Source organism: Amphiprion ocellaris, chromosome 17 (assembly GCF_022539595.1).
Source record: "Amphiprion ocellaris isolate individual 3 ecotype Okinawa chromosome 17, ASM2253959v1, whole genome shotgun sequence".
NCBI classification, from domain to species: Eukaryota; Metazoa; Chordata; class Actinopteri; family Pomacentridae; genus Amphiprion; species Amphiprion ocellaris.
Window position 1 is genome coordinate 15,014,388 of NC_072782.1, and position 25,145 is coordinate 15,039,532.

Genomic DNA, 25,145 nt, shown 5'->3' on the forward strand with positions numbered 1-25,145 from the left:
AGCCACTCCATACAAACGCTCCAATCCACAGCCCAATTCTGTGAAGAAAAAACAAAAAACATTCCCCACAGCCCACCGTGGAGAGCAGAAGACAACTAAATTCACCCCGACTATAATTGCTTTGGGAAATGTATGAGCCAAATGCAGTCCGAAAGACCTTCAAGAAGTAAAGCAATTCCCCCTCCAAGAGGGAGAGATTACCAATTCTATGATGTCCTAAAAACAAACTGTTGTTTCGGAAGCCTTAGAAAAATAACTTGCAGCTTTAAACCACTTTAAAGGATTTGTTCACGTGCAACATGTGTTGATGTACACGCGTATAGACCAAAACCCCTAACGAATTCTACTCACTTTACTGAATACATTTTAAGTCCTCATGCTACATTTCAAATCCATTAAGCTACAGGCAGCACTGAATGATACGACATGATAGTCAGAGAAAACAACCACAGCAGCGAAGAAACTAGTGTGTCAGTGTGCAGAATGGTAGCAAAGTGGCAAAGCTCTGAGTAAAACTACCCCAGTTCAGTGACCTGCAGTGGCTCCAGCGTCACACACTGACATCATAGGACCCACATACACCCTCCCAACCAACTCTGTGCTTGCAGATTTTTTGCAACAGCAACTTCTGAAGTGAAACAGTGAAGATTTGACATAATATAATGTGGCATTCTAATTTAATCACTGACTGGCTAAAGCTTACAGAGCACCATAAAGTAATAACTGTTAACATTCTTGGAAAACCACGAAAAAAAAGCAAAATCCTAAGATGCTTCCAAAGTCATATTTATCATTAAATCGCAATGAAGCATTGAATGTTAATGACAACATTTATGCATTTTTTCAGTAAACCCCCCTCCCCCAAAAAAACGCATTTGGGTCTCTGTGTTAGGGCCAAAACGTATTTATTCTTGCTGCACCGTGTGATGTTTTGTGCTTTTAGTATTCACTGGATGTCTGGATATTTCACAACTTACAATAATGTGAATCTTTTTTTAAAAATCCCAAAGTTTCTCCAATGACTTTGGCGAAGGGGTTGATAACAATAATTGAGGTGATTTTCAAGAGAACACCAGTAAGATCTCGATGAATAGTAAATAATCTGCGGCCGTGCGATTTAACAGAGCACCTCATTAAAATTTCCCATCACTCGCTCATAGCCCACGGTGTGAATCAGCGAGAAGCTCTTTGCTGTGCATTTTGAAATCAGCTCACACCACTGAATATTGGAGTAAAGAAATTCTTGCCTCCTTGCCTTATGGGGGTCACTGCAACCAGGGTCTCCCATTGCTAAGTAAAACCCCTGTTAACTGCAAACCTGTAAGTATATGAGATAGAATAACGGCTGCAAGGCTAAATTGATCACATAACCATTAGGGGGAACAATTATCCTGTTGCCTGATGAAGTGTAGACTTCTGGGTGAAAATGATTAGATCTTTGGCGAGGTGAGGTGAATAATACATAACTTTCAAGCATGTAATGCTCGTCATTTAAGCAGACTATTTAGTAATAATGATTGTTCCCAGCATAAAGAAGTGAATCTTTCTTGAATTTCACAAGGCATTACAATGACACTGATGGTGTGCAGTGTCAATCCCCAATGAGCCATAGTAAATTTAATGCCAGCAGAAATGTGCTGACTTTACTGGGTGTGAAGATGACTGAGCGTGATATGAGGCATTCGAGTCCGCTGAGGGCCTCCTCGACACTATTATCATTCCATCGGCTCCTCGGAAAAGCTAACGGCATGCATCACGAAATGTCGCTGAATGGCGGGAATCGCTGCTCACGTGATCCCCCCCGGTTGTCATGCTAATCGCTATTACTTCATAGCATCCCCGAAGAACAATTTTTATCAATGAATCAATGACCGTTCATTCAGCCTTAATGAATTGGGATTTCTGTGAAGCTCCCCTCAGAGCTGCACCACTTTGAGTCCCTTTGACAAATCCACACAATCCCGCTATTCTGCTCTCACCCTCTCGTTCTCCTCCCCTTTCAGCTATGGAGCACTGCACTTCAGTGCTCCGCTCGCTGCCTGAACTCTGCTTGTCTGTTCGGGGATGGCAAAGCAATATTTCTGTATGGGAAACAGGCAGCCTGATGTTTTTCTTTTTTTCTTTTTTTGAAGAGGAGCCCTCCATCATAGACACATCACACTCCAAAGAGCTCCTTTCTGCCACTGTTTATTCTACTTGCACCTCTTCCCTCCGCTGTGCTCCTCATTGTATTCTCTCCACAGGAATACACACACACCCTGGACTAATGCACTTCATTAATGTAGCCACTTGTGGAGGCTGAGAATACATTGGAATATATCAGTGGGTGGGAGCTGTAGGGACACAGACCGCCACTGTTGAACAAATGGAAGACAGGCAGCTTTGCCAAATGCTTTATTTTTTTCTGTCTACATTACTCTCATGCTCTGTGTTTCTACTTGAGCATCATTCAGTGTTCCTCTTAAGCAAAGTGCTATGAGTAGCTCCTCCAAAGATGGTGGTTATCACTGTTTGCGGTGGCCCATAATAGCTTTAACACCAGATGGAGGCAGAAAAACGAGCAGGAAAAAATCCAAGGAGAGGTGGATTTTAAATATGTTTTTGTTTAGGAGAAGATCAGCGCTCGCTTCGCTTCTGTTATTACATTCTTGTCTCCAATGGCTTCAGGTTTATTTTCTGACCAAATTGAGTTTCTAAAGATCAACGAGTGCCATACTGCAGCAGCTTGGGAGGTCTTTGTGAGAAAGAAGGGCAACATGTGGGGCCTTGAAAGATGAGTGAGGCCAGATATACAAATAAAAACATATATTCTGGGTGCAAAGCAACATGTGACACTGTGAATTATGGGAGCATTTAGGCTGCTTTCCACTTGCACAAATGCACAGAACAAAATAATTCGAAGGCAAAAACATTAAGTTGCTTTTTTTTTTTCTCTTTTTCCTTTCTCATATAATGTAAGCAAAATCACAGCATGGATGAGCTTTTCAAGACCTCCATATTTTCCGGGAGGCTTGTCGCCTGAGCCCACTGGAACATTAAAAAGCTTTGGGCGAAGGAAATCTATTTACTAATGCATGTGAACACCCTGTTTTAATGAAGGAGAGAGGGAAATAAAACAGAAAGGGAGCGACGGTGAAAGAAAATTTTGTCTGCAGCTCCGAGGCCTCAAGGGTAGAAGCTGGGCTAAATCTGCTGCGGGACTGTTTGATGGCCATGTTGTTCTCTAATTTAACACAGATATGCTGCTAGTGCCTGCTGCTGCAGATGTGGCTTGTCAGTGGGTCTGAATGAGTGGACTGCTGCAGAGGAGAGGGGGAGGGCGCTGAAGGAGAAAAAAAATAAATAAAAGGAGGGGCAGTATATTCAGTTCAACCCATACATAATATGCGCAATACGGATGACTGGGGAAATATGTTTTGTCACGCTGTGACTGTAGAAAATAAATGCATCAATTCCTGTTTTGTGTACTGAGGCTGTCAGTTGAATTGTTGTGGCCACGGCCCCCCGGATATCAGAGATGGGCACAGGGAACAAACATCAGCTAATGTCGTCTCCCTAAAGCCCCGGGTCACCTAGTTGTTATAGAGGAGCTAAAATTGATGCTAAATAATTACACTAGAATGACTGTGTGTGAATATTTTGCTCCAATATCTAATTTATTAACAGCATAGGCGAGAATTTTATGCTAGATTTCACGTAATCTACCTTTTTTCTTTGGATTTTGCTCCATCATTTGGTTAGTCCACCTCTCTGATTCAGACTCAAACATCTCAACAAATAAGGAAAAGTAATTTATGTTTTCTTCTAGTAGCACTACAAGCTCATTTTTTTGTGAATTTTGTCAACAACTCCAAATGGAAAGCCAAGAAATTGAAATTTGAAGTTTCACCTCAAAAAGAACCGTAACATTTCAGAATCAGAATCGTTTTAATACTCCGCCAAGGAACGCGGTGGAGTTATGTGACAATTGGCTTCCGTTTGTCTGTTTATCTGTGCAACATTACTCAAAAACGGAATAATGAATTTGGATGAAATTTTCAGGGAAATGACACAGGGATCACCTGATTAGATTTTGGCAGTGATGCGGATTGTAGTCTGGATCCACGGATTTGTTAAAGATATCTGTATCATTGTGAAATAGTGGCACTGTAACTATGACAAGTGAACGCTACGTCAGCTGCCTGCTGATGATCACATGATTGCGATCCTACTATAAATCCTACGGTCTTATCTGGACTTTTCTGTCGGAAATCATACAATGAATAAGCAGCCTTGGAGGAGTACTGCGCTCTCTGAGTGCTTTTCTTGTTGCTAAGTAAGTTTTTACATACAAGGAAGTTGACTTGGTGTTTTAGTGCAACAGTAAACAGTAACATATAGATTTAAAAGTGTTGGTATTAAGTGTACCAAGATAAATAAGAAGCAGTGTTATAAATCAAGTTAGCAGTAAGTGTCATCAAGTGTTTGTAAATCAAACAGACCAAAAGAAATTAGGTTGAAACTGGTTTGAGGCTAAACCAAAGTAAGATGTTGAACATGGTTAATATTATACCTGATAAATGGAGACGCTGAACTGACCATTTAGCTCATCGTCAGTTCAGTTCAAAGCAGGTAATTACAGAACTGCTAACTTAGCTGCAGACTCTTATGTTTGGTTGCACAAACTAAAATGAATTAAATCTGAGATTAGTTCTAATCAGACTGTCAAAAAACAAAATTAAAAATTAGATTTAATTCTATTGCACGATTAAAAACAAATCTGTTTAGTCAATCCAAGTTTACTGATTAATCGATATGGTGATGCAAGCTTGCCCAAAGTAAAATAAATGAAATATACATGGAAAACACATTTGTTTGCTGTTGGGATCTAGCAAAAGAAAGGAAAGACTGCTGACTTACAGAACCGGATGTGCTGGTTCTTCAGACTTGCCATTGCCCTAAACACTCTGCTGACGGTTTGGCAGTTGGTGCAGTTGTGTAGGCCAGCTTCCCATCCTCATCTGAAAACATCCAGTAGCAGAAAAATCTCCGGGCCACCAGGAGCAGGAGCAGGAGCAGGAGCAGCGTTGGTGGTGCAGCTGCATTTCTACCACTGACATGTTTGACAGTTGGTCCAGTATTTCTGTTCAGCTCAGTAACATTTTCACGGTGAACTGGCATCTTAAGAGGAGTTCAGCAGCATCGTAAAACTCATCTAGGTTGAAAATCTTGATTAAGTTTACTTCAACATAGAGAAACTTGATTATTTTGCTCTATGCATCTAAAAAGGCAGCTATATTAAAAGCCAAACCTCCCTAAGTGTAAGTTTAAAGTTAACACTGTTAGTTTTAAAATTAAACTAAACTTAGGTTTAAAATTAATCTTTCTTAATTTTAAGCTACCTTTAAGGTTTGATGGGGCATAATTTGAAGTAAATCATGATTTTATTCTATTTGGTTAGTCTTGTTTATACTTTTTAAATCAGTGGAAAACAGAAAACATTTGAAATCAGTCCAAACCATGTAAACACCAATACCAAGTGTAGAGACAGGTTTCACTTTTCGGATCCCCAAACTGAGCTTTCTCGATGCCCTCCAGACCAAATCATATTGCTCCATAATTACTGCTACAAAATAGCTACCATACAAAAGACAACAACAATAGATAGGTTAATCTGGCATAAAGTTGCAATGTATCATCTGCATGATGAAATGTCACATCTGTTCTGAACCAGTCATTTGATTAATTTCCTCCTCTTGTCCATGACATATAATTAAGAGGAAATCTCACATGAATTAGATTAAAAGCACATTTTCTGTACTACCCATTAGTACCATGTCATACACAAAAAAACCTCTGTGTATTTTTATGTTGTGCTGTACTAATATACTTAAATATAGTATCTGATGAGGAAGGTCGAAAAGGAAGGTCTAAAGTTATGTTCACAGATGCTCAATTAAGATCTATTACTTGGAACAGATTTTTAATTTATTTTCTTTGGTTGTTCACATTATGTTTAGAATGGGGTCAACATCAGATTCATGCAGCATATACTTTGGCGCGGAAGTAAATATGGAGTCCACTGAGGTGAGTGTTTAGGGTTTTGGGTAAATATACTTACCTGGAACTCCCCATCAGCCAGTTTCAATTCAAACACATTTTGGTTGACAGATGAATCGATGAATAGACATATACATATTTATAATTTAAAATTTATAAAATTTTAAAATGGGACATATAGAAAAAAGTGATTTTGATGATTTGAAGCCTGGATTTAGTTAAGTTTTCTCACTGTATGGTGCATAACATCAGCATAAGTAGTTCAAGGAACTTCAAGTTGAAAGTCCATAGATTCATTCTGTTTTCATAGTTTTTGATTCTGATTTATAGTGTCATTTATTAGCGATTATATTCAACATTTTAAGACTTTTTGTAAACTTGAGCACTTTCAATGTCTTGAAAAATGTTCTATTATGGGATAGCTAGATTTTTATAATGCATTATTTTTTCTGTAATTAATCAATCGAAATTAACGCGTTAAAGTCCTAGCCCTAGTTATGATCCCTGATGTTTTGCAGATACAGAAATATTACCTCAAACACTTGAATGAATCTAACCCCTCATTGACTACCCCCTTTGCTGCCTTTTATGTTTGTATTGAACACATGACTCCTACTGTCCATCTAAAAGTTGCATGAATTCTGATCGGACTGTACAGACTAAGAAAATATATCCATCTGATTTAAGAGTACATATGGAAGCTACCCAAATCAAAACAGAAAGGTCAGATTCCATGTGATTTGTGCTGTTTGTATTGTTGTCAAAAGTCACACATGAATCTAATTTTGGCCACCTTTGTCTGCGTCATGAATGTAGCCTCAATGATCTTCATTGGTGTCTATAAATTGATGCTGTTCATCCACAAACTGACTGCAACAGGATCATTTGCCAAATATATAGATTTAAAGTTAAACATCATGTTTTCTGCACTTATTTTAGATTTGGCTCTAATCTTCTGGCTGGGTTAAAGCCAGCTCCAGTTGGCTATATTCTGCAGATCACCATTACCTGGTTGCAGGTTGTGCATCTGCTCTAAATCCCCAGAATGTAAAAAAGGCCTTTCTGTTCTTTGTTATGCTTCATAACAGCATATGCTTGCTTCTCACTTTGACATTTGTGCTGGGCCAAATTTTTGAATAATGCACAGCAGTTTTGCATAGCTAAATGTCACGCCCACTGCAGTCTGGTGGAGGAGGTCGGCAAAGGGACGCTTTTTTTTTTCCCGTCTTGGTCTGCGAAAGGGAAGGAACCACCAGGGGCTCCTGCAGCGAAATGCATTGCAGCCGGGCTAATAAAGGCCATAGCGCAGAGTACCTGTCTCATTGCATCAATTAGGGTACAGATGAAGGAATGACCAAACATGCTGCTCATTGTAATACTCATTAGAATGAAAACTTAAAATGGAAGAGTCAGTGTTTACAGACAAAGGGCCACTTTGCCATGAGACAGAGAAAGCCCGGGCATGCATTTCCCAAATGCCCGCTTAAATGCCATCTTCAGCCCTCTAAGGTCATTAGTTACAAAAATCTTTGGGAGAAAGTTGAGGCAGAAGAACTGATATAGAGTGAAGCTGGCTCTGGCGCTGGTTTATTCAGCCCCCTAATCTCTCTGGTGGGCTGTATTTGTTGCAGACTAAGCCCTAAGATGCCTGGCCTGTATCGGAGTGATGGGATAAGAGGAGCGACAGTGAAGGGAAGAGGAAGTGAGAAAGAGAGAAAAAAAAAAGACAGACATAGTCAGTTACAATGAATCTTCCCATGTAATTTGTCCTGCTGATCCCATTCGGCACGCTTTACTTATCGAGTCACAAGCGGAGCATTTATATTACACAAAAATAAACAGAAAGATAAACAATGTGCACACTCTGTCTGCCCATCTTGTTTTCCAGTCACACTGTCAGAGATCGCTGATTTGAAAATGTTTCGACCTTTGCCTTGATGAAATTAGTTTAGACAGGGCCAACTTTCACGAAAATTAGGAAGTTTTCCAGCTCAAAAAACACTGATACAAGAATAAACCCTCAGGAAACAGCTATTCTACACTTTTTTAGATTGCATTACACGGCTATTTTCACCACTTAAGCAGTCCTTCTATTTGACTTTGACGAGTGCCCCCTTTCAAGTAATTCTGAATTCACATCAGGCGGATGTGGCTGCGTTTATATTCAGACAACCTCCCTTTAGATGGTATTGTGCTCTGAAGATGTGAAGCAGAAGCGTGGTGCACCATGGAAGACTAACACAGGTCTATTAGCAAGTGGCGCTAACGGAGGAGCTCTAATGCAACACCCTAACGCTCAATATCCAGCAGAGTGTTGAGAGCATCATCTGTTTCATTTGTTTAGGTGATTAATGAGCACTCCCCACCAGCATGGGCTGCAGAGAAAATTGAGTGTCTCCATTTTATCTATACATTACCATCATCGCCCTCCCACCTCCACATCTCCCCTTGAGCTTATAAATTATGGCGTCTGTCCAATTTAATGGATGGTCTATATGCAATTATCAGAGTGTACATACTGTATAGAAGCATGTCCAGTCCGGAGGTAGTGAAAGCGGGTTTAGAACTTTGGAAGCACTTGCAATATGCAGGTTTTCTCTTGCATCTGAAGGACGTATGTTTTACTTCATCAGCCCTGCAGCTGGAGAGCTCGGCAGAGATCGCAATTTGTTCGTTCCACCGCAAATATTAACATTTCCAATCTGCTGTGTTGCGCTACAGCAAATAGAAGCGACACGACCCAGAGAGTGTTAATAAATCATGATTATGAAGCACCATTGGCTCTGGCTTCCCTCGGCAGCCCGTGAATAAACTCCATCCCAGTTTTGTCTGTGGGCACACCCTGCGTGATGATACAAGCCGTTAGGTAATTATACAGCAATTAAGATTCTGATAGAAGAAACAGCAGGTTGGTCCGCCCTCCTGGTGACAAATGATGAACAGGGTGTCTCTAATCAACTTACTTTGATAGTTCCCCTTGACCTGAACTTAGAGATTCACGGAGAGCGTCTGACGTGTACTCGCCTCTTTTTTTTTTTTTTTTTTTTTTTTTAATTTTCGAGCCAGCAGGCCTTCAGAACATGACATGCCATCATCATCCGTATGAAAAGAAAGGCTAATTTTAACTGGCTTCTTTTTCGGATAGTCAGCTAAAGCTGTTTAGCACAAGTGCTTCAGTCCAAAGGGCACAACACATATGACATTTTTGATCCATGACTCAGAGGACACGTTGTGTTCCATATTTAACACTCATTTATCACTTTCACGGAGCTTGTGCCATGTAAATATTTTTAAACCCTATGAAAAGCGTGTGTGTGTGTGTGTGTGTGTGTGTGTGTGTGTGTGTGTGTGTGTGTGTGTGTGTGTGTGTGTGTGAAAATGCAGAGAAAAATGTTCACATCTTGTCAGGGTCTGTCAGACTTATTAAAAGGCTATTTAATTGCTGCAAAGCTCTACCTGCTGAGTGTGAACCAAACCCGCTTTGATGTTAAACAGGTTTCCTGACCTTCTCCACCCATCACAGTTTCTGGCTGCGTTTTTGCTCCTGTCACATTTTTACTCACTGTGGGCTCATTTATTCATCACAATATAAAGTCCTAAAACAGCACAGCTATGGCTAGAAGTACAGAGAACTCAGAAATGCTGCTCATGCATCATAACAAAGTTATAATGCCATAAGTCATAAAAAAGTAGAATTTCTTTGATGAATGATTTTACAAAAATTCCTGGAATCAACACATACAGCATATTTTTTAGGTGTTACAGACACCGACAAAGATGCTTCTACATAATCTAATTTTACCACTTACATTTTAAATATTCGTTCATTTGTGGTTCAGATCTGCTTTGCATGAACACAACTTTGAGTTCAGCCCAGTTCAGCACAAAAGTTCACAATATTTTCTTAAGTGACTGTTGATTGTAGCAGAATCACTGATGACTTCCTGGTAGCGTTGCAGACCACTTTTTTTTTTTTTTTTAAACAGAATCTAGTTAGTTATGAGACATATAGAATAAGGTTTCTTAACCCTATGAATTCATTTTCTGGGCTTTTTAAAATTTTTATTCATTGTTTTGCTTCTGTGTCATTTTTACTCACTTTGAGCTATTTTTTGCAATATAAAGTCCAGCATCTCTATTCAAACTGCACAACCATGGCAAGAAGTAGAAAGAACCCAAACATGCAATCTGTGCACAATAAGAAAGTTTAATGGCACAAATCAATAAAAAAGCAAGCTGACTTTTTAATTTGTTTCCATTCTTGTCCCCTATCAACTCAGTGTGCACTTAGCCTGCAGTTCAGTTTAGTTCATGCTTGCAAGGAGGAGGGTAGAATTTTGCTTTTTTTTTTTTTTTTTTTTTTAAAAGTTATTTTTTTGGCGGCTTTATTGGATAGGCGCAGTGAGAGAGAGACAGGAAACAGGGGAGAAGAGTCGGGGGAAGACATGCAGCAAAGGGCCGCGAGCGGGAATCGAACCCGGGCCAGCTGCGTCGGGGACCAGCCCCTGTACATGGGTCACCCACTCAATGTGTTGAGCTATACGGGCGCCCCTTTTTTTTTTTTTTTTTTTTTTTTTTTTTTACAGTATCAGGTTAAAGCAGATGCTTTCTTTTGTTCAGATTTTTTGAGACATGTAAACAAGAGATTTTGTTGAAATATCACCGTTTTAAACTAAGATTCAATCACATTTTCCTGTGGTAATACAGATAGTTAGTTCACAGACTCTTAGAAAGTTAAAAATCTGATGATTCTACGTGTTTTATACCTCCTGGGAAATAAATGATGTAATTTTGGAGATTTTTATTACACATTTTTGAAACTTGCAGGCAGTTATTGGGGTTCAGAGGGTTAGTGAATAATACTTTTTTTTTCCAACTCAGAACAACAGCACATCTGTGTTCAGACTACCTTAAAAGATCTTCTGATAATGTCATTATTTCAATCTACAGAACAGACAAATAAAACAGACTTTTCTGTTTTTATCTCACGACTTTTCCTCTCACATATGCTGTCTGGTTTATGCTGAAGTTGTTGTTGGCACTAAATCATGTTTGAAATTAAAACATCTACAAATCAAACATTGCATGAAACGACTGCTATATCAGGAAATATACCTATGAAAGGCAGGCAGTGGAAAGTTGAGAAAACTGCACAGAAGGGAGTCAAGGACGCAAAGAAGAAAAAAAAAACCAAAGTCAAGGTGACTGGGGAGAGCAGGTGCAGTCTTAACTGAGAGGAAAAAGGAAGCAGAAGACAACGAGAGGCTGACTAGGGAATCTGGTGAACAAGAAGAGGCAGAGAGAACAAGCGTACGCGAGCGAGAGGGAGACATCCAGATTGAGGAGAGACATAAGAGACGCAGGAAATCTGCAAGCAAATTAGACATCATTAGCCGAGAGGCGGTTAACAAGTCTAATTAGGGTAGAGGAAGGCAGGCAGTGATACCAGACTCGCTTCCGGACCTCAGACACACACACAAACATGTCACATAAACACGCACACACAGTCACAAACATAACACACACTCTGAGCCAAAGCTTCAGGCGTCTCTTAACTAGGTCAGACTTTAAGTCGGAGGGTAGGAGGGGAGATGGATAAGAAAGGAAGAGAGAGATTGAGGAAAGATAAAAGATGGAGAGTGGGACCTTGGATGGGATAGTTGTCTTCTCTTGGTGAGATGGAGAGAGTTGTTTGAAGCTGCGAGAGTGAGATAGTGTGGAAAAGACTCAGGGAGAAAAAGCGAGAGTGCGCGTAGTACACACTCGCAGACACACACACGCGTATAAATAACTGCATAGAGGTTGACTTGTTTACACACTCAACAGCTGCTGTTTTACGTCTGTCATTTACGGGACGTTGCGTTTAGAATATGAATCTGAAAGAATACTGCAGCTGCTGTTATTATCTCCCATAAAGACGTCAGGCACATTAAATACGGACTTCTACTTTTTGCTGTTATTATAAAGATTAGTTGTGTGAAATGAGGATATTGCTGTATTAGTACAGCCATCCACTTCTCAGTTTGAGTGATAGCTTGCCAATGCTCCTGAGGGATGACTGAGTTACGTTCCCTTGAAGCGATGATGACTGAATGTCAGTTCTAGAAATGCTTCACTCAAACAGCCTGCATCTCTCTCTGTTCCCTGTGCTCTCTCAAAGACACAGTGATAGAAAATATTGTCTCAACAACCTCTGATGATTCCTCGTCGCTTGTAACACTGGCTGAAAGCCTCAGAATGGCTTCATTTCATAACTAGCAACTTGGATGAGTATCATCGCTAAAGCGCTGTTCTAATAAACAATAAGCACAGTGAGTTTTTCATATTCTGTACCTATACTGGAAATATTGAGCACGGGCTCATGAAAAGGTGGGTTTTTGAATCAATCTGTAAAAGTGTGAGACTATAGTGTGTTACTATTGAATTTAGTGTGTGAAAACAGTGCTAGTTTGTATTTACATTCCTTCCTAAAACAGAGTAGTGGGACTTTCAAGAGACAAACTGCAACCTGGAATTATCGTTTTGTATCTGTAAGCCTCCGACAGTCAGTCAAGTTGCAGTTTACATCCATGTCTGTACAGACTCATATAGTGACGACAAAGTTGTAGCCATGACAATAGACAACTTAAAAGCCTTAAATGTGGATGCTGCACACACATCTTCATTCCAGCAGCACAGAAGATCTATACAATCACCACAGCACCCGAGATGAGTGTCACCAATTCAGTATCTGACCAAAGTGAAATATGGTCACAATCTCCCCTTCTGTTCCTGAGTTATGGTGTTGAATAACAGCCAGCAGAGTGTTTCTGCACAACACTACGGTGTCAAAGTGAAGCTGACCTTTTGATTATAAAATTTCATCACTTCGAAATTTTAGCGGATTTAATCTTTGATTTCATATTTGTTTTGTAAATATCGTCATATTTGTATGAAAACTTTCAGAATTAATGTATCAAATCATTTAAATTGATCAAATCCTCAAAAAATATACTCTTGCGAGGTCACACTGATCTTTGACCCCAAACATCTAATCATTCATCATTGAGTCCAAGTGGATGTTTGCACCAGATGTAATAATAAAAATCCCACCAGGCTGCCCTGATGTACTGCATTCACAAGAATGGGACAAATGCTATCTCTGACTAATCAGAGTTAATCGGGTCATGGTTGAGCTCAAGTGGACGTTTGTGCCAAATTTCCCCTCAAGGTGTTCTATCTGCACAGTGCTGGCTCAGCACTGGAGAATGGTCTGACACACCTCATCATCGTTCTGCTGTCAGGGGCCAAACATTTCTCTGATATATTGATATTTTCTTAAACCAATTACATTTGTCTTCTTGAGTGTTGCTAAGCCCAGGATGTAGTGCTGGTGCCTCTTCCAAACAATGGTGGAGGGAACTGTTCTGGTGGAAGATTTGCTTACATGGACCATTACAATGGCGAATTCACAGAGAAAAACAAACAGCCCTGCATTATTGTATGATTTAAGTCAAACTTTCAGTGTGTAGGATGCTAGCGTAGAGGTTGCAGTTTCCTGTAGCAAAGATAATTTTGAAAATGCAGATACTGGAGCAGAAATAGCAGAACAGAAATGGCAGGACTATACCTGAACTTGATATCTGGTAAGTCCAAATGAGAATGGAACAGATGCATGTACACACAGACAGAGCTAATGTATATCACTATACATGACACTATATTTACTATATATGGGTTTAATTATCTTCATTTGCTTACTTTTTTGATGTGAGGCATCTATGTTTGTTTGGTCTGCAGACACCAAGTCAGACAAATCAGAGCGAAAGTGAAAAATCACTTTCCCAGCTGTAATAACGATTTGCTTGTTGATGTGAACGCTATTTGCAAGCGCAAAACTCACAGTTTTGCTAACTCCGAAATGACAAACGCTTGGCTTCAGACCTTAACTGACTGGTGAGGGCACACGTCTTCCAAACTCCATTCCCCAACTTTGTAACTCAGGCTGTCTGTTACATATCTGCAGTCTCCAAGTCTAAGCTGACATTCTCAAGTGATATCACTTGAGATATTTTCTCAAATGTTACCACGATCCTCCGGAGTCTCAGAGGACATTATACAGTTGTTTTGACAGGCTGTGGAGCACTCCCCGTAACTAGTACATTGAAAGTGGCAAGCACTGTGAAACTAGTAGAGTTTTTTTTTTTTTTTTAAAATATAAAATGCTCTGCACTTGATTTATGAATTCAATATTTCAGGCTTTTTTCGGCTTTCCTACTTCAGCTGGAGCCACTGAAACAGAAACGCTGTTGATTAGTTGTCAGTGAAGTGGCGCCAAAGTCATTAAGCCGTCCTGACACTTTTCTAGATTTATCACTTGAACAGTTGTGTATATACCAAAAATAACATAAACGGTTCATTTCTTACCTGTCTCTGGATGACAGGTGCCATGGTTGTGGCAGTTGCACGGCACGCATGTTGAGAGGGGCCCTCTGCTGGGGTCTTCGCGGGTGAATCCTGGGGCGCACCGCTCACAAAACTGGCCGACAAACCCCGGGGGACAGGAACAAGATTCCACCCATGGGACTGGAGGACTGGCTGGACTGGAGGAGCTGAAGGCTGAGGTCAGAGTCACCCCTGCAAGCTGCGACGTGTCTGGAGAGGAAGGAAAAGGAGGAAGACGGTGATACAACTGATGCACACGAAGGTTGGTAATAAGCTGCTAATTGTTGTCTCAGATGCCTGTTAAAGGTTTTAAAGGTTTTGGAACGTGTGGTTTTCTCCAGAATGAGGCATGTGTGCAAGTATGTGTGTTGATGGGGTTGTGTATCTTGTAAAGCAGCAGGTTATTAGCAATGGTTGCCGTGCTGTCCCTCCCTCCTCCCTGTCTCATTACAGCTTCTGCCCTGTGTTTACACTTTACAGTCCCACACACACACACACACACACACACACACACACACACACACACACACACACACACACACACACACACACAGACAATACCAGATTCATCCATCCGCATGCCAATAAATGCCACACTTAAAGCTCACTTGCTAACACACACATATGTGCCTGCACGTGCCCACACATTGTCATCCAGGGACTCTTTGATACAGCAAATGAATAAATCACTGCAGCAGAGCAAGACGAGAAGAAAAGGAGACAGGAGACTTGGTGGAGGTATGTCAAACGTGCAGTTCCTGTGGGGTTTCAACATCCCTCTCTCCTCTCATGAATAGTGATGTGGGCAGGCCATCCTGAACCGAATCCCTCTCACTGGATAGTCTCTAAACCACAGCTATGGAACACAAAATTACTTTTGTTCCTGGTCCATTACTGTGTCTGCTCCCACTGAAGGCACAGATATAGATAGATAGATAGATAGATAGATAGATAGATAGATAGACAGATAGACAGATAGACAGATAGACAGATAGACAGATAGACAGATAGATAGACAGATAGACAGATAGACAGATAGACAGATAGATAGATAGATAGATAGATAGAATATGCATTGCACATATGACTAGGATGAAATTGTCAAATACAAAAACCCCTGTAAAAATAATGACAAATGTCTGTAAAATATATATTTTTAGCTGAATTGAGTAAAACTGTGGTGACTTTACAGTGACATGTTGTAAAAGAACCAATTACTACAAAAAATACAGATTTTTGATTTACTTTTTAAAAATACACAGTTTCAGTGTGTTTTTTCAGTCAATATATTTTAAAAAAAATCACCTTTTCTGTGGTTTTACTACATGTTATCTGTAATTTAAAAAAAAAAATCAGTAGAGTAACAGTTTAAAACAAATATTTGCCATTTTTAAAATCCTTATTAAACCAGAATTTTTGATTCAAAAATGCAGATATCTGTAAAATAGCAAATTTTTTTTTGCTTATCAAAATACAGCAAAAATAGTGTAATTGTAAGGTTAAATAAAAAGCTTTAAAAATCTGTAGAATAACAAAATCAATCTTTTTCTTCAAAAAAATGCAAATATCTCTACAATAGAGATATTTTTGCTAATTAAAAAATCTAGATATAGTGTAATTATATGGTCAAATGTTGTAAAAGAATGATTACTATTTGCACATTGGTTTTTTTTTAATTGTGAACACTATTTACAATTTTAGTCTGTGTTCTTAATGGTTAATGTGTAGATTCATACTTTTTTCAGTGATTTTGCTAGCTATTACCTGTAATTTAACAAAACAAGCAAGATGCATAAAAAAAAAAAACTGTTGTTTTTAAAAAAAAAAAATTGAGTAACTGTTTAAAAACTTCCATTTTTAAGTGCGTATCTTTTTCTTGTCCAAACAGTCTTGGCTACCCAGACCTTCCATCATTTGATATGATGACACTGCCAGATATTTAATATAAGTCTTTCAACCAAGGAAAATATTGCATTCTGAAGCTGTGTTTTCACATAGATAGAATATGCACTGCACACACAACTATATAGAACTTGCCGAATAAAAATTAAACCAAGTGTGAATGTGCGACTGAATAATGATTGGAACAGTGAGGGGTGAGAAAGTGGAAGAACCAGAGGAGAGGATGGACCTTGACTTCTAACAAGTCATGATCCGACTGTTGCTTGAGCGGTGATGAAACCCAGTTCATTTGCACCTCTGAGGAATAATCAGTTGGCAAACCCTGTCCTCTTCCCTCTCCACGGCTCGCCTTAGCCTCTACCCTTCACTCTCCACTCGCTCCCGAATTCTATTAGCTCATTCAACAGGGGAAATGTGCAATTAAAAGCAGTTTTCAGATACTGGAGCCTATATTTCAGCTAATTAAAAAGGTTTCATTTCAAGTCATGCTGTGCAAGTTCTCTCCATCAATCCTTTCTCCAAGAAACCCTGTCAGACAAGTTGAGGATTTTTACTTGCTGTGAATGGCTTACTGTGACAATTTAGCTCTTTTTAGGTGCGTGTACATTAAGCCATTAAGACATTGATTTCTCATAAACTTTCAATATGGCCGCGCTCTCGGTTCAAAACTCAATTGTTGTGGTGGAGAAAATGAAAGGTCTTTACTGTGACTGCTGTCAAAGCCTGTCTTTACAGCCTAAAGACAATACTGTCATTAAAATAATACAGTTCTGTTGTAAGAGACGCTCTGTGGTGCAGAAACAAATTTAAAGAGCAAAGGAGAATGTTAGAGGGAGAGAGAAGAAAGATGAGAGGACAGCTTTATGGGGTTTTGATATTAAACTTTGCTGCGCAGCCTGCGGCAATAAGGCACTCGGAACACTGAGAACGAGCTTGAGACCCAACACAAATCATTAACAGAGTTTCTCCCTCCCCGAAATGTTCAATAGATGCAGTGTGCTTGACTGTGGCGGCACATTCATGTGGGTGGGTGGGTACGGAAAACAATTTGATGGAATATGCATGACTGTGCCTCTGCAGCTCGTGTGCGCACCGACTTGTGTGCCGGTTTGCGTGGAACTACACAAGAGTGTGTGTCACAACGGCTGCACCGAACAACTAATTAAAATGGTGTAACTAAGTGTGAGAGAGTTGGTGATTTTGGCCAGCTGTTCTGTCTTCTCGGTGCTCTAATCCACCGTAATGCCTCTCAGATCTCGCCTGTTCATTGCAATGCAGACTATCAGACAGAAAGCGAGGAAGGACATGCTAAAAAAAATAACAGATGGATTTCAAGAGCTAGTTACAAACATCTGGGAATAAATGTCCCCCTTTTTTATTGCTGAGCCAGATATGGAACGGTTGAACTATTCCCTCAGCACTGACATTGTTTTAGCAACTATCTTTACTGCAGCTTCAACAATTTGTGTCTGATTAAAATGCATTTTCATTATTTTTATTTCTGGACTCACTTGAGCACTTTAAATGTCGCTGATATTGTCTGGAAATGGCCAAACATCCAACGATAATATTACATAATGTGCATTTTGTATTTTTTTGCAGTCACAAATAAGCTTTTAAGGTATGTATGTGAAGCAGTCAGTTATAATGCATCGGCTATGTCAAATGTCAGTGCACAAACACACACTTACAGTTGTGTCCTCCAGCATTGCTGATTTTGAGAGCTGTCAGTTTGGAGAGAAGATGTTGGAACTCAAAGGCCGACAGCGAAGGTTTAAATCTCCTCTCATTTTCATGAAGCCTGTGAAATGAGAGGACAGAAAACACATCATAAATTAATGCAGTGCATGAACAAACTATAATTAGACACCAGAAACAGTTTGACATTGCATTTGCGCAGTGCAAAATCACAATACAATACAGAGTAAATTTGTTTGTCCAGATGTATTAACAACTAGATTGGTTGTTAGATTAAATTACTCTCTTCAACTATGAAATCGACTCTTCCCTGCCACATATATGCTTGATGTTTTTGATGATCTATATCACTAGCGGGAGGCACATACAGTGCAAAGAAAAAAAAGTAAATGTGCTGACTTCAACACATATTCAGGCAGGGTCTTGATCATTGAGCTTTGCCATCTGCTGAAGGATGTTCTGCAGAGGCAGGCAGCACAGCTGACATCTGCCTGTTTTACTCCTGGTATCGTGCCTTCTTTCCATTTTGATGACAGATGCTGTGTCAGCGCCACACAGGTGATGTGATGTTTTTTTCTCACTCTTGTGTGAAGGTCCCAAAGGTGAGGTGCAGCAGCATGAAGTCACACATTCATATCATCACATATAGCTGTAGGAGAGACTTAGAGGTTAAATCACACTTTCTCATATATGCTAACCATTTTGTAACTACAAAACGGCGCCCAATAAATAAAAATGTATTGTTTTCAGTTGTAAGCGTTGTTTAATATGTTAATAAATGGCATTTAAATGTATGAGCTTGAGGCTATTTTCTGGGTAACTTCACTACCTTTAATTTTAGGCTCTTATTTTGGTCATTGTAAGGGTTTGCCATTAATGCTGCAAATCTTGTAATGAAAGTCTGAAAATCTGGTAGCAAAGGTGCATGAAAGAAATACAGGAAACCACCCTTTCTGGAAGAAAGGGGTCCTAGTGGCCACTTTGTCTTAGGCCCCTTGACCACAACTCATTGCCATTAAAAGCAAATCCATTATTTTGCGTATATATTTTATACAAAGTCAGAGGTAATGTCAACCCTATGTTGGACACATGTTGGACAATGACAAAATTACTCTTCATAATCTAGTTTATAGCTATACAATAATGTATTTATGGAATGATGAGTTTGTGATAGTTTAACTCAGTGTAATGGGCATGGACGTGGACGCAAAGCTGTATGAGGAGTGTAACTGTGATAAAATCTGACGTAGATTCAACACAGACTAACAACTATCATTGTTAGAAAAGTCAAGTCATGCAGTTTCATTTGATATGCGCTACATCTCACTGCAGTAAATACTTTGAGAACAATCCAAGCGAGAAGAAGAAGGGATGTGAATTTGGATGCCACGTACGTCCAAGGGGCTCAAAGGGTTAATTGAGACTCCAAATGAAGTTGGGGTTCCTTGTGAACTTTGTGACAAATTGAAGAGCTAGCTAAAAAGACAAAGAATGTGGGTGCGCTGAGGAAGGAAATAAAAGTTAAATAGTGTTTTCACAAACTAGAAAAGCCAGAGATTTGTCTTAAGACCAAATATCTGCCAAACTACTGACAACCCTATCGGCCTCATCACTACGCTGTTTTTAGTAGTAAATTGAGATGGTGGGCACATTATATAACATTGCACCAGTTTAACACCAGCACAATAACACACAAGTATTGCTGTGCCTAGCTGGCATTGCTGCTTCTTTAAATATTAAAAAGAGCATTTGTTACAACCTATAAACCACATTTCAAAGGGGCATTTTTTTTTGTATAGTGGCACCTGATTATAAAATAGCAGCTTTGTAATAATGAACAAGAACCATAAATGAATAAAGGGTGAAACCTTTAGTTTGTTAACCATATCAGCCAGTGTCAGACCTTTCATGTGTGGGTATTCAATGGCCTCAATTTTATTAGGTCAATTGTTCTCAGTACATCACTGACTCACTTTCAGAATGCTTTACTTTGCGCATGATGAGGGTTTTTAGAATTTACACCATGCACATGTGCGTGTTTGCCACACACTCTCTCTTGATGCGGCGGGTCCTTGTTCTCCTGGCCTGACATGTAGGCACAGTAATAAAGAGAGGCAATTACAAACTGGGCCTCAAAGCCATGGTAATGGAGCTGGTCAGACAGCGATAAGCAGAGTGCGCATGAAAGTGAACAAACTCCCAGTCATGCTTTCCCTATGGAGTGTCAGTGTCCCTTTTAATCAGCACCAAGCAGAGCGCGGAGAGCCACACTGTAATTAAGCCTGCTCCACGGAGGATGAGAGCAGATCATCGGGAGGGAAAAGCCCAAAAGAATAGTGGACACACACACACACATGGAGAGACATGCAAACACATGCAGCCATGCACAAGTACCCCGAGAGGGAGAGGACTGATAGAGACGTAAGGTGAGCAAGAGAGCAAGACATGAGCAACAGAGAAATGATAAGGGACCATACGAGCGTGTAAGTAAAGATATAAATGAGATACATAAATAAAACATGTATGGGGTCATGTTATTAGTCCAATCTAATAGTGCAAATCTGCCTTTGATTAAAACACATCTTAATCAGATTTTATATTAATATCATTAACCCTCTGAACCCCCAAACCAACTGGTTTGAAAGGCATGCCATCATTAAAAAAAATTGCACCATTCATCAGAGCCAGAAGCTGACTTTCCTTGAGCTATTCATCTGTGCCGTTATATCAGAAAACGTAACCAATTCTAAGCTTGAAACTGGGATATTTCATTGAAAAATCACCTTATTCTACATTTCCCCTTTAAAAACAAATGCCACAAATAAAGTCTTTGCTGTAATTAAGTTCTGTAAAAAAAAAAAAAAAAAAAAAAAATTCTGTGTTCTGCAACGCAAGCAGAATGTTATTAGTGATTCAGTTGCAACTGACAATTTAATGTCAAAAAACCAGGGACTATTTAGCTGAATTAGGCTGAACTGCAAGTCATGTTTATGCAGAGCAGATAGAAGACATGAATGGAAATTAATCAAAAATAGTAAAACACCAATGGGAAGGAGAGTCAAATGTTTTTTCCACTTTAAGTAACATCTGTGGGCATTTGGAAAACATGTTGTACATGCTGATTCCAGGTCCATAAATTTGAGGTTCAGAGGGTTAATACATAAGGTAAAACTATGGATGAAGCTATCTCATGAATTGATTGTCTCTTGGTATCGGCATGATGCCGCCGTAAAGATTTAACAGTATGTTATGGATTAATTGATGCTATTTAGATTCAAGGGTTGTAATAATGAACCCTATGATGCCTGTGATGTGGTTAAGCTTGAATAAAACCTGTGTATAGGTTATGTTGAATATCATTTTGAAGTTTTGCTTGTTGGTTACACCTCACAGTTTTCACTCAATAGTTACATCACTGTTTACATCACATGTGGAACCTTCAGAATCCTGACAAAGTAGCAGGAATTTTCTAGGCCAGCCTAAAGTTTATGTACAAAGCAAATTCCCTGAATTTGTATTGTAATTAAATCAAATATTTCTTCATTTCCATGCAGCCTTGTTATCCTGTAGAAGGTGATGTAAATGCACCACAAGACCGGCGTTTTTGGCCTCACGGCTGTATGGGTTAATGTATCATGAATAAATCAGAGGTTTACCCAGCCTCGTAGTAATGCTATGTTTCTCCTTGCTTTGCTCAGTCACCTGTAGCAAAAGTTTGTTTTCTTTCCATTTGGGAGAAAACTCTGCTTTCTGTTCAATATATCTAGCCTGCCCTGATCTATGATCAAAGTCAGAGGATTTTCAAAACATGACAGAAACAAGCCCAGTGCCAGATGGACCTGGTGCCTGCACTGCAACTGATGCTCTGCTTACTGCTGCAAAGTGGCTTATACTCTTCACAGGCATTCATACAGGCAGTTTCCTGAAAGACCACTTTTGGTGGTTAAAATGCTGACCAGCTGACTGCTACTGACTCAGTGTATGTAGAACATTTTTAAGTTGATTGTAAAGACGCCTTGCATCTGACTCGGTCCTTACAGCATAAATATTATGCTTACATCCTCCAGACGTACACATTCAGCTACAAGCAAGGCAATAAAACCTCCCCGCCTACTGGTTTCAAGGGAACAGAAAGTGAACAGAGGGAACATCAGAGAGAAGTGTGGATGCTACCTTATATAAGCCATTCACCTCCTCCTCTCATCAATTCCCTCCACTTGAATCCCCAAAGCCTCCATATATTTCTCCTTCATCTGATTCTGAAATGATCTCTGCATCGGGTGGGAACACAAAACCACTTAACAGGTTAACATATTTACCATCTATGAATGCAGATGCTGTCAGTCAAAAGAGATGCCAAGTGTGTGTGTGTGTTTGTACTCATGTTTATTTATGCTTTCGCACGCCTTTGGCAAAACACTTTAAAACACACATTTCCATTTAGGAGACATGATTAGTTTTAATGCTTGTGTTGCATGTGATTGTTGAAAAATGCTAAATTCTTTGTGTGTTTTCATGTGTGTGTGTGTGATGGAGAGAGACCAAGGGAGGCAGAGGGCGCATGAGGGAATTCTATAGATCATGCAGCGAAGTGCATCTAAGCATGCACCTGAGAAATCTAATGAGATCTGTGGAGAACTTCTACTGACAGTGGCAGACTGTGTCCCGAGCTCGAGTGCATTTCAGAGAGAGGACCAATGAGGCCCTTTAGCCAGAGCTCTCGCTGCTGAGGGGGAAGTCATTATTGGTGCACAAACACAAGAGCAAGGCACACAAGTGTTGGAAAGGACAGAAAGAAACAAGCTGCACTGTTAAAATGTCTGCAATTTTGAGGAAGTTTTCCTTCGTATTTTAAAATTTTTTTCAACATATTTTTTTAAATACACAAAAATATCTAAAAAAAATTACAAAAAGACATCTATTGTAAAATAATGTTAAAAATGGAAAACCATACAATGGCTATAAATAAGAATTAGTTTCTCATTTAAAAAATTTTTTTTGGACATAAATAGACTGTTAAAATATATTCCAATATTTTTTAGAATTTCACAAATATTTCCGATTCATTTTTTCCCCATGAAAGTATTGAAGTAGTCTTTAAAGTATGAATAAAAATATTACATTTTAATACAAATCCTATTTTTTAAAGTTAAACCAACAGTAAAATAAGTATCGGATATCTTATATAACTGCATAAGTTGTCACAAGAAAAACATCAAAAGCGCTTTAATCAGTGCATCTCTATAACTAGATGCATGGAAGTTATTTGTTTTATATCATCTTCACACATGTTAATATTGTTCATTCAACATTAAAAAGTCAAATAAATATTATCTTGTGTAAAATTAAGGGTATAAAATGTATTTTAATTACAGAAAAATCCCAGTATCATATAAGATTTTTAAATTGTTTTTTTTTTTTTTTTTACCTGTAATGGTACTTTTTTCTACTTCAGCTAATTTTAGCTAAACTATCGTTATTATTATTCTTTCTTTGTACAATGTGAGTCTCATTGCGGGAACTGGAAAGAACATGTGCTCTTTGAAAACTAGGGTGAACCTATGCTTCTGCCCCACAGCAAGATTCCACACATAACCACATTATTGAAGACTAAAGTTGAATATTTACGGGTCCATCAACCAAGGGTGGTCTTATGTCAGCAGAGGTCACCGAAGTGCAAAAGCCAGTGATAAAACTAGGATATGAATAATGATCAGGACAAATTGCAATTTTAAATTGGATTGTTGTTTTCGACCAAAACAGGAAGTGGTTTTCAGCAAAAAAAAAACCTGATTACCAGCTAAAGAGCAAGTTAGTTCCCTTAGGAGGTAGATTAGACCAAACACAGAGCTTAAAATTGGATTTAAATTCATCAGGTGGTTGTGTATCTGCTGCATGTTTCTTCTGCTTCCAAGCAGTCAAATAGTCTGTGATTGCAGTTTCGATGGACAACTGGTAAATCCGATACCGGGATAAAAAAAAAAATGTGAACGGATGTACATGAGTTAAGGAACTTCCTCTGATTTTTCCATTAAACAACTGAGCACTGCCAAACATATTGTAAGGTACTAATCGGATGCTGAGGATGTAATTTAAAGTAAATGTTTCTGCCACTTTTTGAGAAGGCTTTAATGTTGGGCAGTCCTTGACAGCTCAGTATGGTGGCAGTTTACAGCCAGCACATCCTATGCAAAGGCCATCATCATTGAAGATACAACCTGGCAGCTAATTATCCTTTGTGATGTTATGGGAAGCTACATATTGGAGATACTTATACTTTATGAACAACAGTTTATTTTTCCATCTGCCCTGTATTTCTAAGCGGCATGAGTTAGTGCCAGATACCACTGCTGAAAACAGATTTTCCTTTCGGCAACGGCTTTTAGTTCATTTGCCCAGACGTCCACCAAGAGATAGCACCTAACCTTCCCTAAACCCACAACTTGTAGAATTAGAGTGATCACAATTTCATATTTCTGTTGTTTTTAAAATTGGTTGTTTTGGAGAAAGTTTAACAAACCAGAGACAAAGAATCTACAGCTGTAAGGACTCAGTGAGCATAAAATGCCCACAAAGGCAAAGCCAATATATAGATGGTAAGCAGATATAAGATTTACCATGTTCACATAGTTTAACATGTTAACATACAAACATTTGTATGCAAGTGTATTCATTTTAATTTTGTAGTCAACATGATGCCTAATGAAGATATTATAGCCCAACCTGAGGGCAACATGAATGTCAGTGCCAAATTTCATGACAATCCATCACATACACTTCAAGACATAACTACAAATGTCAAATTCATGTGGTGGAGGAAACATTTAGGGCATCACCTACAAGATTACTGGGATACCATGAATTCCTGCACTAAAATTGGCCCACGTGATGGATCTATGCTACTATGGCTAACAATAAAGCAGACTGGGTAGAGTTTACACGCTGCCAATGTCTGCACAAATATCCAATATATCAAACTATCCATTTTTGCCTATATAGTGGCAGCAGACTAAACAGTACATTCCAGACTTCACTCTCCCCAACAATGCTTTCCAGCTCCTTCTTGGGAATCCAAGAGTATT

General features: G+C 39.2%; 1 protein-coding gene across 1 annotated transcript in view; it reads right to left on the minus strand.

Annotated features, from left to right (window-relative positions):
• Positions 1-25,145, minus strand: part of lamc3 (laminin, gamma 3) — a 135,304-nt gene that overhangs the window by 26,573 nt on the left and 83,586 nt on the right. Inside the window, exons 11-12 of the mRNA XM_023279538.3 lie at positions 18,057-18,166; positions 14,446-14,673 (exon numbers count right to left, since the gene is read on the minus strand). Of these exons, the coding sequence (XP_023135306.2) occupies positions 14,446-14,673; positions 18,057-18,166 (338 nt within the window). The remainder of the gene's footprint in view (positions 1-14,445; positions 14,674-18,056; positions 18,167-25,145) is intronic.